Genomic DNA, 16,442 nt, shown 5'->3' with positions numbered 1-16,442 from the left:
CATTCACATCTTTAACTGTTGTTAGTGAACATGAACCTCCTTACGAATAATAGTGAAAAGTTATTGTAGCACTTGAACCAGATTTCAGCAAATTTAGGTAAGGCAATGCAACTAGGAAAGCTTCCAGATTCTACAGTCATACTGTAAAGCTGGAGGGAAACTTTTGCTGTTAAGAATTTCTGAAGGCCTGTTTGTTCTTTGGTCAAAAAGTGCCATTTGGTTAAATTTACAATTTATTAAATAAATATACAGAGTAGGTTTATGGGGTTATAGCATAGGGGGTATTCTTAGATTATAACCATATTAACTGTGGACCTAGGAGTGAAAAGGATTAAAAAGAGCCAACTGAGTGATTTTTCTCAAATCTTTTTTTTTTTTAAAGGTATGCAGTTTGCATTACTTCATGAATGTGCCGTATTGTGTGTTTGTTTAAATATTTGGCTTCTTTAAATCTATACCTTGACACTAAGGTAAACTATGTTCAGCATTCTCTAATAATTTCACCTTCTGATTTATTTATTTTTGTTAACAATGTCATATTATTAATTACTTGATTTTATTGATTATTTTCATGAGCACCCTTTACTTTTAAAGCAGAAGCTGAGGCGAAATGTGAACTTACTTGAGAAGCTGGTTATGCAGGAGACTTTGTCATGTCTGGTAGTGAACCTCTATCCAGGGAATGAGGGTTATTCGCTGATGCTCAGGGGAAAAAATGGATCAGGTAATATTCTTGCTGCTTAACTCTTTTCATCTTCAAAGTGCTTTACAAACGCTAGTTAGTCAATATGAGCCATGCTGGCTGCTTGCATTTGGTACTTGTTTCTGTTCTAAGTATCAGAGGGGTAGCCATGTTAGTCTGTATCCATAAAGCATTCTGTTCTAAAGCAATCTTCTGTACAATTCTGTTCTTGAACTAAAAATGTCCAAACACCTGATCATGGATGATGCTAATATGAGCATAGGAATAAACTCTAAATTAGCAAGCTTTAGCCCTCTGAATAGTCCTTAATTTGGTATATAACATTTATTTATCCAGAGACAAATTCATCCCTTTTCAGGGGTGTTTGGCCTCTACTACTTAAATCCAGCCTGTCCCAGTCCTTCATCCCCTGCCAGTCTTCTTGTCCCAGTCTTTCCAAGTCTCTTTGCCTAGCCAGGCCCACTCTCCCTGTTCAAGTTCTAGTCTTCTCCAAGGTCCATTGCCCAGGCAGTTTCAGTCTCTGCTGCCCCCCAGCTCCTCCTCCCGTCTCAGGCACTTTCCTCTCTGTGTTCCTCATCCTAATCTTCCTTCCTCCTCTGGGTTGCTTGTCCCAATCTATTCCCTCCACTACTCCACACACTCAGGTCCAATTCATCCCCTCTGCACTCAAGTTAAGTTGCTTCCTACATGCTGCCTGAATCCCAGCTGGGCGAGCATTGGGGGAACTGGAAAGACAGTTGTCCTGCTCTCTGTTCTGTGCTGGGTGCTGTGATGGCCCACAGCAGCTGGGTGCAGCAATGGCAGGGGAAGATCTTCTCAGCTCATGTAGCCCTGGGCTGGAACAGGCCCAGTCAAGATGGACTCTTCAGAGCATTTAGCTGCCAAATTTTACTATGTCTCTACTAAGTATGTGTGAACTTAATTTTTTTTCAAAGTTTTATAACTTAGCCAGATTTGGGAACTTTTCCAGGGGAACAGCAAAAAGCAATGCTCCTGCCAAACTTCAAGTCCCTGCTCCAAAGCACAGAGGCACTGGAGGTTCTCAGCGAAACAGTTATAAGAATTTTTTTTAACCTGGGCAAAACAACAAATTTTCCCTTAATCTCATTTTTTCCCTAATCTCACTGAGCCATTTAAAAAAAAAAAACTTTGGAGGAAAATTCAGCCTTAAACAGACACAAAACATAGGAAATTTCAGCCCATGTGGTTCAATTTGGTAAAATTATAAGCAGCTAAAAAGAGGGTCTTAAAATGGGAAATGTCAGGTAACCTTAATTGTAGGTGGTACTATCAACTGTGTTTATAGTTAAGGAGGAACGTTTTCAAAAGTGACTAGTGATTTTATGTGCCCAATTTGAGACACCTAAAATGTCCTGATTTTCAAAGGGGTGGCTCTCAACATTTCATGACAATCAAGCCCTTTTAAGTTTTATCAGGTAAAACTCAGGCACCCAAAATCACTAGTCACTTCTGAAAATATAAGCCTAATTAAAACTGTTTTGTACCTTTTAGCCAGGAACAGGAACTTCAGAATATTAATCATATTGTAGAGCATCCTTTGGGAAAACAAGATATTTAAATAAAAATGTCTACAGTAAAATATAATCATAGAATCATAGACTTTAAGGTCAGAAGGGACCATTACGATGGTCTAGTCTGACCTCCTGCACAATGCAGGCCACAGAATCTCACCCACCCACTCCTGTAACAAACCCCTATCCTATGTCTGAGCTACTGAAGTCCTCAAATCATGGTTTAAAGACTTCAAGGTGAAGAGAATCCTCCAGCAAGTGACCCACGCCCCAATCTGCAGAGGAAGGCGAAAAACCCCCAGGGCCTCTGCCAATGTGCCCTGGAGGAAAATTCCTTCCCGACCCCAAATATGGCGATCAGCTAAACCCTGAGCATGTCGGCAAGACTCACCAGCCAGACACCCAGGAAAGAATTCTCTGTAGTAACTCAGATCCCACTCCATCTAACATCCCATCACAGGCCATTGGGCATGTTTACAGCTAATAGTCAAAGATCAGTTAATTGCCAAAATTAGGCTATCCCATCATACCATCCCCTCCATAAACTATCAAGCTTAGTCCTGAAGCCAGATATGTCTTTTTCCCCCACTGCTCCCCGTGGAAGGCTGTTCCAGAACTTCACTCCTCTGATGGTTAGAAACCTTCGTCTAATTTCAAGTCTATACTTCCTGATGGCCAGTTTATATCCATGTGTTCTTGTGTCCACATTGGTACTGATCTTAAATAATTCCTCTTCCTCCCTGGTATTTATCCCTCTGATATATTTATAGAGAGCAATCCTATCTCCCCTCAGCCTTCTTTTGGTTAGGCTAAACAAGCCAAGCTCTTTGAGTCTCCTTTCATAAGACAGGTTTTCCATTCCTTGGATCATCCTAGTAGTCCTTCTCTGTACCTGTTCCAGTTTAAATTCATCTTTCTTAAACATGGGAGACCAGAACTGCACACAGTATTCCAGATGAGGTCTCCCCAGTGCCTTGTGTAACGGTACTAACACCTCCTTATCTATACTGGAAATACCTTGCCTGATGCATCTCAAGACTGAATTAGTTTTTTTCACGGCCATATCACATTGGCGGCTCATAGTCATCCTGTGAGCCAACAATACTCTGAGGTCTTTCTCCTCCTCTGTTACTTCCAAGTGATGCGTCCCCAGCTTATAACAAAACTTCTTGTTATTAATCCCTAAATGCATGACCTTGCACTTTTCACTCTTAAATTTCATCCTATTAGTATTACTCCAGTTTACAAGGTCATCCAGATCTTCCTGTATGATATCCGAGTCTTTCTCTGTATTGGCAATACCTCCCAGCTTTGTGTCATCTGCAGACTTTATTAGCACATTCCCACTTTTTGCGCCAAGGTCAGTAATAAAACGATTAAATAAGATTGGTCCCAAAACCGATCCCTGAGGAACTCCACTAGTAACCTCCTTCCAGCCTGACAGTTCACCTTTCAGTATGACCCATTGTAGTCTCCCCTTTAACCAGTTCATTGTCCACCTTTCAGTTTTCATATTGATCCCCATCTTTTCCAATTTCACTAATAATTCCCCATGTGGAACCGTATCAAATGCCTTACTGAAATTGAGGTAAATTAGATCTACTGCATTTCCTTTGTCTAAAAAATGTGTTACCTTCTCAAAGAAGGAAATCAGGTTGGTTTGGCACGATCTACCTTTTGTAAAACCATGTTGTATTTTGTCCCAATTATCATTGACCTCAATGTCCTTAACTACTTTCTCCTTCAAAATTTTTCCAAGACCTTGCATACTACAGATGTCAAACTAACAGGCCTGTAGTTACCCGGATCACTTTTTTTCCCTTTCTTAAAACTAGGAACTATGTTAGCAATTCTCCAGTCATATGGTACAACCACTGAGTTTACAGATTCATTAAAAATTCTTGCTAATGGGCTCGCAATTTCATGTGCCAGTTCCTTTAATATTCTTGGATGAAGATTGTCTGGGCCCCCCCATTTAGTCCCATTACGCTGTTACCTCGGATGTGGTAATATCTACCTCTATATCCTAATTCCCATTTGTCATCCTACCATTATCCCTAACCTCCTCATTAACCTCATTAAAGACTGAGACAAAGTATTTGTTTAGATATTGGGCCATGCCTAGGTTATCTTTCACCTCCACTCCATCCTCAGTGTTTAGCGGTCCCACTTCTTCTTTCTTTGTTTTCTTCTTATTTATATGGCTATAGAACTTTTTACTGTTGGTTTTAATTCCCTTTGCAAGGGCCAACTCTACATGGCTTTTGGCCTTTCTCACTTTACCCCTACATGTTCTAACCTCAATAAGGTAGCTTTCCTTGCTGATCCCTCCCATCTTCCACTCCTTGTAGGCTTTCTGCTTTTTCTTAATCACCTCTCTGAGATGAAAGAATAGGCAATTTTTAGGTAATTTCTTAAAAAATAAATTAGCAATTTCTTTAATACATTGTGTTACTTCTGTCACCCAGTTCAAGGCAAATATCAGGTGAGACAGATTTGGAAAGCAGCATTCTGCACTTTCTACAACAAACAGGAAATTTAGTTTGTCCATATAGGGACTATGTTATTGTTGAAACATGTAGCCCTCGATCCTGCAAACACTTATGTACATACTTAACTTTCAGTAGTGAGTAGTCTCATTGAATCCAATGGGATTACTTATGTGCTTGAAGTTAAGCAAGTGCATAAGTGTTTGCAGGATGAGGGATGAATACTTTAGGGTTGTTTGCACTACTTTGTTTGTTTTTTAATCATTTCTATCATTTATTGCTGAATTAGTTCTACTTGCTGATACTGAAAGAGACAGATTTCCTGTCTCCCTGTAGTTTAGGTTTACAGAGAACTCATTTGGTGGCCAAATTCTGCTCTTATAGAGATAAATAAGAGTTTTGCCATTTACTGCCATGAGAGCTGGATAAAGCCAATATTAAATGGCTTGGAAATATAGTCAAAAGCATGAAAATGGATATTATGCAAAGAACATTGGGATTTGGGATAGTTTTCAACAACCCCACTTTTTCTTTTTAACATGCTTATATTTAGCATTTTACTTCTGAAGCTGTAGTGGGAAGAAATAGATAAGGCATTGCATTATTTGTTTGAATTCAGATTCTGAGACCATTCGACTGCCTTATGAGGAAGGTGAACTCCTTGAATATTTGGATGCAGAGGAGCTGCCACCTATTTTGGTGGATCTTTTAGAAAAATCTCAGGTAAGAAAGTCTTTACAATGAAGGGTTATTCTTTTAATTAGTCTCTGATCAGGTGAAGGGCTTGGTGCACCTGCAATGAGCATTTTGAAGCATCAGGGTCATAATTCTTTTAGTATCCAAAATAAAATATCTTGTTAGCATCCAAAACAAATGAATTCATGCACATTTTTTGCCATGGTTTAGTCTAACATGACAAACCCCTATGGCTGTTATGCACCAGAAAAATGCACTGTAGTGAAATGTTTGAGATTGGAATTTCATAAATGTAGGTAGTCACGTTTTCTGTCTTAATGTTAATATGCTCTTTTGGAGCTTGGGTGTTGGACCTGTCTGGGTGTGTACTAAGGATCACTACACTTGACAATGCCTAGTGGTTTAGAACTCTTTACTGGTTTAGCCATCGTACTAATAAGCACAGCACCAAGGACCACATTATGCAAGCAGAAACAACTGTACAACTCCCACTGACCTCGGCAGAAATGACACCATCCTGTGCTGGGGATGAATTTGGTTTTATGTCTGGATGGGGTATATATATTTACAGAGTGAAAACATAACAGGAGTTCACAATGAGCTATAAGAGCATTCAATCAGTAGCCAAAAGAATAAATTACAATGGTGGGTCCTGAGATAATTATATAATATATATATTTAGAGAAATATTTTTGTTTGTTTCAAACAGGTTAATATTTTTCATTGTGGGTGTGTCATAGCAGAAATACGTGACTATAGGCAGTCTGGTAACATGAAATCTCCAACATACCAAAGCAAGCATGTTCTTCTGCGTCCAACAATGCAGGTAAGAGGTACATCAAATTAAATGGTTTAAACTACCCTGAGTGGGATCCCCCTTTTCTCACTCTTTAAGATAAATGTCATAATAGAAATTAGCCATCACTTTTAAATATTTTATATAATTTATATACAAATATATTACCATTATATTATCATATTTATTTGAAAAGTAACCAAAAATTTGCCTATTTTTCCAGACTTTAGTTTGTGATGTGCATTCTCTAACAAGTGACAACCACAAATGGACACAGGTGAGTTTCCATGTAAATTTAAACCTTACAGTGATATAAAGGATGGAACAAAGCAGTTTTGCTAATTATATTAAACTGACATTGTACAGACCTTTGGGTTATTTTAGGGTGATTGAGAGTCTGTTTAATGATCTAGAGATGTGCCAAATTAGCTCACTAGCAGTCTGATCTTGCGAGATGCTGAGCACCCTCAGCTCACACAGAAGACAATATGTGTTGAAGATGCTTAGAACTTAATCTTTGATTATATAGGATGACAAAATTAGAGATAGTCTAACTAGTCTACCGTCCTCACCCTCCATCATCTTCATCATGTAGGCCCAGGTTGGCATCTGAAGAAGGACTCTATAACACTATACTATTCTCCTGTGTAGAAGCACCTTCCCACTGGTACTGATAGCAGAGTGAAACTAGGATTATGCAATTCTAGTTGGTTTAATACAACAGAAGTTACTAGTGGCAAAATACATCTGCAGAGAAGCACAGGCAATTCAAGTTCTTTGCCACAACCAGTATCTGTTGTCTCATATATATCAGTTGTGGTAAAATAGAAACTCTGCCTCCTCATCAAGATACATCATTGACAAACAGACTGCTGATTTGCTTATTGCTTGTAGTGTGTGTGTGTGTGTGTGTGTGTGTGTGTAAAAACATTTATTTCTCAGTATTCGTCCTTTTTTTCTGTAAAAAAATCTAGAAGTTCCTCAACCTACAATAGAGCATAATGATTTCATGATTCCTAAACAATAAATATTATATTTTCCTGGGTTAACAATCCAAAACAAAGTTATCAAATTGTGCGTGCATGTGCGTGCATATGTATACACACAGTCAGATACCATGATGATTAGCATGAAATAAAAGCCTATATAGATATACAAAAGTTCCACGTTTTTTTACATAATTAAAATTTGCATATATTATAGGAAGACAAACTTCTACTTGAGAGCCAACTTATCTTGGCTACAGCAGAGCCTTTGTGTCTTGATCCTTCAATAGCCGTAACCTGCACAGCAAACAGACTCCTCTATAACAAGCAGAAGATGAACACTCGCCCAATGAAACGGTAATAATTAGTCTGTGATATGTCAGGACATATATAAACCTGTTTAGAATTTTACAGATCACTTTAAAGAAAAAATAAGAAAAATCATGCACTAACATGTATGTTCATGACCAGTGACTAAATTAATTTAAATTAAACAAGCTTTGAAACTCTTTGGAAATTTTTATTTTATTTTTAATACATTAAAGTTTTAAGAAGGACTCTTGGGAAAAATATTTTTAAGGAAAGTCAAAAGTTTGTCTTATAACAGTAACAGTTATTACTTGTAATCTGAATCTTATTAAGTACTTGTTCTGTGTAATGCTTTTGCAATCTCTTCCAAATAGGAAATGCTCTAAGGCCTATTAAGCCATGGATTATACTAAATTGCAGCTGGTAGTATATTAAGTGTATATGTAATGTGTATACATATAATATATGCACATGGATTATTTTCTTACAATGCCATACTGAATGAATACCAAATTGTATTGCTCTCTTATGGTCATGTCCATATTTTTGCCATGGCTTATAGTCAAAATGTGAGCTGAGGCAGATGCGGCTGTGAACAATGTTAAATATGAGTATATGGTGTTAAAAATGTTTCATCTTAAACCTTCCTTGTACTTCTTTGCAAAAAATGAATTAAAGGCTATGGTTCACCAGGATAATATTTCACAGGTTTTATTTTATGAACATGGGATCTTATTTTCATGACCTGACTTTAATTTATAAACTAGAAAAAATATTCAACTACATAACAGGATAAAATCCAGCACAATTAATTTGATTTTCTATTGCTTAAATGGGCAACAAATTTAGAGCATCAGTGTCATGCAGAAGGTCTCGATCCTGTAAACATTTATGCACAAGCTGAATTTTAAATAGCCAGTGGAACTGTTCATGTGCTTAAAGTTAAGCATGTATATCATTGTTTGGAGGATTAGTGTCTGAATGATTTTAAGAGCAGTGTGGTTCCAAACGACTATACAATCCGTTAGAATAGCTTCATTTTTGTGTATGGTTGAGTGTTCACAACTATTTTACAGTAGCCTGAAATGGTTCACAGTTATTTTACTAAGATATATGTATGCTCAGTAACATGTAAAATATATAAATGATCTGCTAGAATTAACAAAGTAGGTGTCAAAATGGATATTAGGTGCTCAGGTGTGCAGAGATTAGCTAAATCAATTAATATGCTAGCTTCAGTGTGATTGTATCAGAAGCCTTCATGACTACAAGTGTACGGTATAATACTAACATAGCTAAGGATCCTGTCTGGGCTGGAGAGAGTGGCAGCGCTGTCTTATATTTTAATGTAATTTAACTTTTTGTAGGTTTTGCACAAAGGTTTGGCAAGATGAAATAAATCTGAACAATATTCAGTTTTTTGTAATATTTTAACTGCTGTCAAAATTCACAAAATTCTTCCATCATAATTTTTATTCCAAGAATATTTGCTATAAATGTTTTGACCTTGAGGCTCATAAGAACAATAACATGTTTAAAAGTAGATGGATCACAGTTATGTGTTATGCAACAGCATAAAAGATGACAATTTAAAAACCATATTGCACAGCACATCTTTTCGTTACGTGACTAGCTTTTTCCTGTGTAGCATGTTTCAGTCTGTTGTTTTACAAGCACACTTCTCAATATGCCATAGGTGTTTCAAGAGATACTCCAGGTCATCTCTGAATCGGCAGCAGGATGTGGCACATTATCCAACTCCACCTCAACTCAGACTACTTGACTACTTACAGAAAAGAAAGGAAAGGAAAGGGGCCCAGCAGTACGACCTAAAAATTTCTAAAGCTGGAAATGTAAGTACATTGCAAGTTAGATGGGCGAACATTTTTATTTATTTATTGTTAATCATTAGTTTACGGATGCTCACATTGTTTTGTACTTTTTCCCCACCTCTCAGTGTGTAGATATGTGGAAACAGAACCCTTGCTACTTGTCTGCACCTTCTGAAGTTGATGTAAGTTCAATTGTTTCTAATCACATTTGGGTCAGTAAAAATTTCACTTATTCAACATTTTGTGTATCAAGCAGGAAGATAAATGATAAAGCAGTGAGCAATGATGGCCCTCTTTGGGACATTGTGCTGGGCTTGGGCACAATGCCTTTAGGAACAGCTGCTAGAATGCAATTGATTCACTCTCAGTGTGACGGGATTCCACACTCATCCCACAGTGTGAGCCACACTCTTAGCCAATAGATTTTTTACAGCTAAATAAAGCTCTGCTAAATCTATTTAAAGATTATGAGAATTCCTCAATGAAAACATTAGAGCAAAGTAACAGAAGTATGAAATCATTAAGGCTCTTCTCTACACTTGTTTCAAATGCATTATATTCTGATATCTGCTTTTTCTTTTAAGGTGGAAAAATATGCCAAAGTGGAAAAGTCTGTCAAACCTGATGACTCTCAACCTACTGTCTGGCCTGCACATGTGAGTAATTTAGACTTTTGGCCCACCTTTTGTCCCTCTAGTTAAGATGCTGCTTCTTTCAACAAAATGTAAATGAGAGCATAAAATTTTTTTTTTCTATAATCTAGTCTTCTATAAAAATTTGGAAGGGAGATTGTCATGGGGAAGTGTAATTTCACACACTGGTGCATTGGGTTGATTATCAAAGCTAAAAGAATAACTATAATTTATTACTCATTGGCACACAAAATAGTAAAAAATAATTTACTCTTAAATTCCAGTCCTTAACCTCAGTTTTGTAGTGTGAGCATGATGTAATGGAATTTTTGCTTTGCCAACACTGCCTACCCACATTGCAATAATCAGCTATGCAAAGTACTCTTAATTTCCCTGTATAATAGCAGGACACTGTGGGAAGCTGCTGCCATTACTGTAGTAACAAAAATGTAATAATTTACAGGAAGCAATGTTTCTTGCTTTCAACACACCTTTGTTTTGTTTCTAATCCTCATGTAATGGGTGAGTCAGGAGAGCTGCCTTTACAGTAATAACTCTTGCAGTAGATTCTGGACGGGAGGTCATAGAATCATAGGGTTAGAAGGGACCACAAGGGTCATCTAGTCTAAGCGCTGTAGCACGTTAGTACATAGGGCTATTTTAGGCAGAAGGCTCTACAGGTTTTTTTCCTCCACTGTCCCAGTGAAACCTATAGATCAGCTGCAAATTGCATGATCCAATACATAAGAAAATGCTTAAGTTAATTAGAAATCAGTTTATGGACTCTTCATAATGGAACCACCAACATACTGTGTCCACTTTATCTTCAGCATCCATCTCTTTGTCCTTGCAGGTTACTTCATATTACCAAAATCTACCATCTTGGTTGTATGCTTTTCTTGTAGTACCTAATTTTCATCCCTATGGCATCCTATTCAACCATAGTTCTGTGTTGTGTATATAACTACTTTTAGATATTTGCAGTGTTGTAGCTGTATTGGCCCCTGGATATCAGAGAGACAAGGTGGCTGAGATAATACCATTTACAGTTGGTCCAATAAAAGATATTCCCTCACCCACCTTGTGTGTCTACTTTTAGATGTGTTTCTTCTGTCTGCACTTCCACTATCTATCATAAATAGTTACGGGTTCTCTGTATTTCTTGTTTTTTAAGTAACTTATTTATCTCTCCCATCCTATTAGTTAGAGAATTTTTTCTGAAAATCATTTTTCATTCCTGCTGAGCAAAGTGATATTTAGGGACTACTAGATTGTGTTACTTGCAATTTGTATTTTGTAGATTTCTGACATATATTGATCAGCCTTTTTTGTTAACTTGTTTTTGAAAAGATTCTATGTATAATGTCGTTCTGTCTTTTAGGAGATAAGAGATGATTATGTGTTTGAATGTGAAGTTGGTAATCAACTTCAGAAAACAAAACTGACCATTTTTCAGTCCCTTGGTAATCCGCTGTACTATGGTAAAATACAGACGTTCAAAGGCAGTGAGGAGAATGACAGCCCAGTAACTCCATCACAGTAAGTAGCATGTATATTTAAAAAGGTCTATTCTATGAAAATTGAGGAAAAAACGGGCGTATTTACCTGCTTAGATCATAATGACAAATGTGTACCTAATTACACTAGAAAACTAAAAATGTGGTTAAAGGATTTCATTTCAGAAATTTAAAAATATCTAACCCACATGTGCCAATGTCATCTTAAAAAGAAAAGTAGTAAATTGTGTAATGCATAAATTCAGATACAATCACAAGAATCTCATATCTTCCCACATTAAAGTTATATTGGAACAAAATCTCAATTTGGAGGGACAATTGTAGAATTTCCATGACACATTTCCAGTGGTGTTCCCATTTTCAGTACTTATATTATGATAGTGCTGAAAATGTGTCTGGCACTGTACAAACATATAGGAACGGACACAGTCCTTTATCCAAAGAGTTTACAATCTAAAAAGACAAAAAAACAAAGAGCGGGGGGGGAATGCAACACAAACAAGGATGATGACTGGTACATATGTTCTTAATTCTGTTTTAAAATATACTGACTATATATAGCTGGCTACAGCTATCCCTTTACCTACCCGTTGTTAGTTCTTATTTTAGGCCCCAATCTTGCAAGGTGCTCTGGATACTTGGCCCTTGCACCTGCGCAGGCTTCCATTGATTTCAATGGGATGTAAGGGTCTGTCCACTTGCACAAAGCAGCTAGCATGATCAGGTTTTGTTAACTGCTACTATTCTGTATTGTTACCTAGTGTTTAATCCTTCTCTATTACTTTTTAATTTTAACCATTTCATACTGCCAAGTTTTAGTTATTTTTAACACTTGTCTCCATCTTTGCCTGTTTATTTTCTAGAGCGCTATACTAATCTTAGAAAGTCACTAAGGGTTGTGCACTGGAACTGGGATTTTCAAAGGCACCTAAGGGAGTTTTTGATTGAAATTGGCTCCTTTGAAAATACCAGTCCTGATGCACAATGTTAAGAACTTATTGGGATTTGGTTCCCTAAATCTCTTTGGCTCCGTTTGAAAATTCCAGCCTCAAAAGTCAGGGATCCAAAAAATGTATTCCCCTTATTTTCCTGTAAAGTAGTTTGCTTTTTGAATCCATGGAAACAACATGAATAATTCTGAAGTAACCCTAACGATTCTCATTGCAAATTTCAAATCTGAATAGAATGAAATAAAATTTTCAGTAAAATGTGAATGTGAATAACAAACAAGAAATATTTATTTAGAGCTACATCTTGTGAGAAAGCATGATTGGGAAAGATAAATAATGAGAGAAATCAGGAAAACTAAACATTTCTTTTAACATTTTAGTGCTTTGGTGTTTCTTGACATACACCCAAGCACACTCTCATTGCGTCTGAAATCCCTTCCATACCATGAATCTGCATTAACCAGAAAAAGCAATAGATTGGTCATATTTCCCAGGAGAACTGTACAAAGAGAGAAGAAAATAGTAGATTACTGGGAAAAGCCTGGGAGATCTGTAATCCTTGACTTATATTGGTTATAATTTCCATGCTAATTTCCTAAATTGGTCTGAATTGGACCAAAAAAATTCCTTTAAGGGATATGGGCATTACATTAAAATGATATTAGTGAAACAGATTTCATATATTCTATTTTTAAAATATATTTACTTCAAACTGAATCCTTCTTTTTTAGTAATATGAATAGCTAATTGCTGGAGCTCTTACATTTTTTTCCTTATATGAGAACATATATACGTTACATTTCTTTACTAAATGTAAACCAAATGTATAATGCCATGGTGCTTAATACAAACAATATGCAATGCTACTTTTAACAGCATAGAGTATACAGCAAACTGCCACTTCCTGTTTTTAGGTATATAAAACTGGTATTATTTTGTCTTTTACATCGGTGTAGATTCACTCTTAAATAATAAAACCCTCAAATCCTTGTCAACCTTAATTGTGTCCCTCTAAATATATTGTATTAGTGATTATGAATCAGGGTTAGTGTTTTATACTTTCAGTAGTCTCCAGCCCACCAAGTAAGATTTAAGTGTTAACTGTTGTCATCAATTAGCTGGCAGCAGTGCATCCCATTCCAAAAGAGAGTGATTTCTTTGCTGTTTTTCAGAGTTGTGATCTTTGAGGAAAGCTCTTGAATTCCAAAAATAGTAACTACATTGTTTTACATTTTAGGTTCCTTATTGGCTCCAAGACTGATGCTGAAAGGTAAGTAGTTCATATCTTTCTTTTTTTACAGCCCGGGTTTGTCCCTTTCAGCCATAATGTACCTTACTTTCATTAGCATGGAAGTAATGGCATGTGACATGGATATTAAATAGAAACAGTCAAGATCTGCAACCAGACTAAAAACGTAGCATCTCTTGCACTTTACGTTTGTGAGGAGGGTTGCGGAAAGAGAATAACTACACATACCTTGTCCCATTTTCTGTTAAATTCTGAAGGCCATACTATGCCTTTGGATGCACCCTCCCGTGGTAGCCTGGTGAGAGCATTCAAGAGAAGAATTTGGCCCTGAGACTTTGTACAAATAAATATGCTATCAAGTATATCTTCAAAGAGAGTTGTTCTTTTGAACTTTAACTGTAGTGTAAAACTTCTTCTAGAAATCAGTTGAATATTTTTTTATTCAGGCAATATTGATATAGCATTGTGAGAAGTATTCCATCACTCCTACAGCAAGAGGAAAAATAGTCCCCCCAGTATATTTTAGCTATAAGAGGTTTACTGTTATCTGCTGTGGTTTATTATAAGACTTCTCCCATACTCAGTGGATTTCTCCAGACTGATGTTTCTCAACCTTTTCTGGTTGGCATCCCCTAATTCAAAGTCAAAAAATTTCACAACCCCCTTACATTTATGGTAAAAGTAGGAGTGAAAAATGTAACAATGCTAAGCCTATATAATTTATTTGTGTTTCAAGAGGCTGACCGAATACTTGACTTTGAGGGATAAGGGTGTCATGGCAGTACTGTGGAGAAATTTTCTTTGCTTTAGAATGTAATGGGATTTTCAGGGCCTTGCAACAGCCCTGATTGCCTTTGGTGACCTCACTGGGGATCGCAACCCATGGGTTGAGAAGCACTGCTTTACACAAGTGGATATTTTATTCTTCAAACTGATAGAAAAAATTTAAATATTGTGGCATCAGCTGTCTCTGTAAGGGAGTCTATATTTCTATATAATGTTGTTATGTTGCAGATCAATTTACTGAAGTTTAAAGTAAACCTGAATCACAATTCAAACCATTTTATCTATGTGCTTGCAGTTTGCATTTCAGAAAAGTGAAACAGTAGTAAGTAGGCAAAGAAAATTTAGAATATAATCAAGTTAATCTACATCTAGAACAAACAGTATAATGTTAAAAATAGTGCAAAATTGTTAATGCTTTTTCAAATCTTGTGCTGAAGTCTTTAGTGGTGTATTTCAGGGTAGTGAACCAATACCAGGAACTAGTTCAAAGTGAAGCTAAATGTCCAGTGAAAATGGTTCATAATTCAGGTGGATCAGTCAACCTAAGTCATCTTTCTCCAGGGAAGGAAATGGAAGTGAGTTTGCTAAATGTTTCTTTCTTACATTTACAATTGCTTATTGAGTACTTACAGTTCCCTAAAGGGACTCAAAGGGCAAACATCTGTCTGAAGTTTTTAAATCTACTATTGTTACAAGTCTGTAATGGAAGAAATTAGAGAAAAATGTTTTTCTCAGATTTTCTTTTTTTTTTTAGTTTTGTGTCTTTGATAATGCTGTGTAAAGTCAGTGTCTGTGTTTTGCTATAGTCCATTTTCTCAGTTTATGTAGGTCTTTTATACAGCAGCAGAGCAGAGAAAAGCATTTTTAAAGACAGAAAAATACAGTTCTAAAACCAATCTAAAAATTGGCAAGGGAACTTGGAGGCAGGCGTAGTACCTGAACTGTTAACTCTTCATAAAAATGGTTTGGAGTTTTTTTTTTTATTAGATTTCAAAATGACAACATGCTTCTAAGGGATACATGCTCTTAGGGGTGTATTCCTCTGTACATGTCTGGCAGGAATTTCCATAGCTGAAAGTTTGGTGCTGATGGACCCATCAGGCTATGTGTTTTGTTTTCTCTGCTGAGCATTTTAGATTGATCCCACTACTCTAGTTCTTTTTTGACCTCAGCTAGCATTTCTGCTTTGCTGCTCCTTTCCTCCTGGCTATCTGTGTTCTGCCCTATAGCATCCCTTCTTTTTAAATAGATAAATAAAGCTGTCCAGTTTGTTAGCCATGAACTAAGTTCTGCCGGAGTCGGCAGAGTCATAGCAAGGAAGCAGTGGATCACCTTCTTTTTTGACTATATAATCCTCTATGAGTGGTTAAGCAGTTATCTTGAATAGTGAAGAAAGGAGTTTGAAAAAGTAACCCTAAACACTTAGTTTTTATTTTTATCATCAACGGGAACTTAAAGGATTTTTAAAGAAAAAAATAGAAGCACATAAAAGGAGAATGGTGTCTGTTTGCTTTTCAGAGCCATTAAAGACCACAGAATTGTATACTCTGTAAAATACAAAGAGCTAAGCATCAGCTCTTAGCATGTGTGCCCAACTTGAAAAGAACTTCAAAGGAACCATAATTCAGCTAAAAAAACTTCTGAAATTACTCTTCTAACTTTTTTTAGTGATGTGGTTAATTTTATTGTTAAAGTTAACTAGGTGTTTTTTCTAGGGCACTGAAGAAGGCTGACTTAATTTCCTCTGTCACAGTCTTTTGACTCCTTTGACAAGGAGGGAAAATATCAAGCACTAATTTTATTAAGAATAATAAAAATAAATATGCAAATAATAAATTGAGTTTTTGAAGTTGTATACCTGATATTGTCTTCTGTGTGTTCTGTCATCTCCCTGAACCTGAAAGAACAGACACTATGTTTATAATACTTCTTCTATTCTGAATTTATACTCCATGCATGTAAATT

The 16,442-nt window shown here is 36.5% G+C and overlaps 1 protein-coding gene across 19 annotated transcripts in view; it reads left to right on the top strand.

The window, feature by feature from the left end:
- The window catches only part of SUPT20H (SPT20 homolog, SAGA complex component), a 62,865-nt gene that overhangs the window by 24,688 nt on the left and 21,735 nt on the right, over positions 1-16,442 (top strand). For 12 of the 19 annotated variants that reach the window (XR_012640373.1, XR_012640376.1, XR_012640374.1 and 9 more), the window contains exons 6-16: positions 595-724; positions 5,344-5,447; positions 6,130-6,246; positions 6,440-6,493; positions 7,420-7,559; positions 9,208-9,364; positions 9,469-9,525; positions 9,928-9,999; positions 11,357-11,514; positions 13,680-13,712; positions 14,935-15,052. Coding sequence is in view for 16 of the 19 variants with exons in the window: in XM_074959773.1 (XP_074815874.1) it covers positions 595-724; positions 5,344-5,447; positions 6,130-6,246; positions 6,440-6,493; positions 7,420-7,559; positions 9,208-9,364; positions 9,469-9,525; positions 9,928-9,999; positions 11,357-11,514; positions 13,680-13,712; positions 14,935-15,052 (1,140 nt within the window). In the remaining 3 variants the exon portion in view is untranslated. The remainder of the gene's footprint in view (positions 1-594; positions 725-5,343; positions 5,448-6,129; positions 6,247-6,439; positions 6,494-7,419; positions 7,560-9,207; positions 9,365-9,468; positions 9,526-9,927; positions 10,000-11,356; positions 11,515-13,679; positions 13,713-14,934; positions 15,053-16,442) is intronic. The other 7 variants (XM_074959780.1, XM_074959809.1, XM_074959850.1 and 4 more) reach the window with 1 other exon arrangement.

This window comes from Natator depressus, chromosome 1 (assembly GCF_965152275.1).
Source record: "Natator depressus isolate rNatDep1 chromosome 1, rNatDep2.hap1, whole genome shotgun sequence".
Classification (NCBI taxonomy): domain Eukaryota; kingdom Metazoa; phylum Chordata; order Testudines; family Cheloniidae; genus Natator; species Natator depressus.
This window is presented reverse-complemented; position numbering and strand designations above follow the sequence as displayed.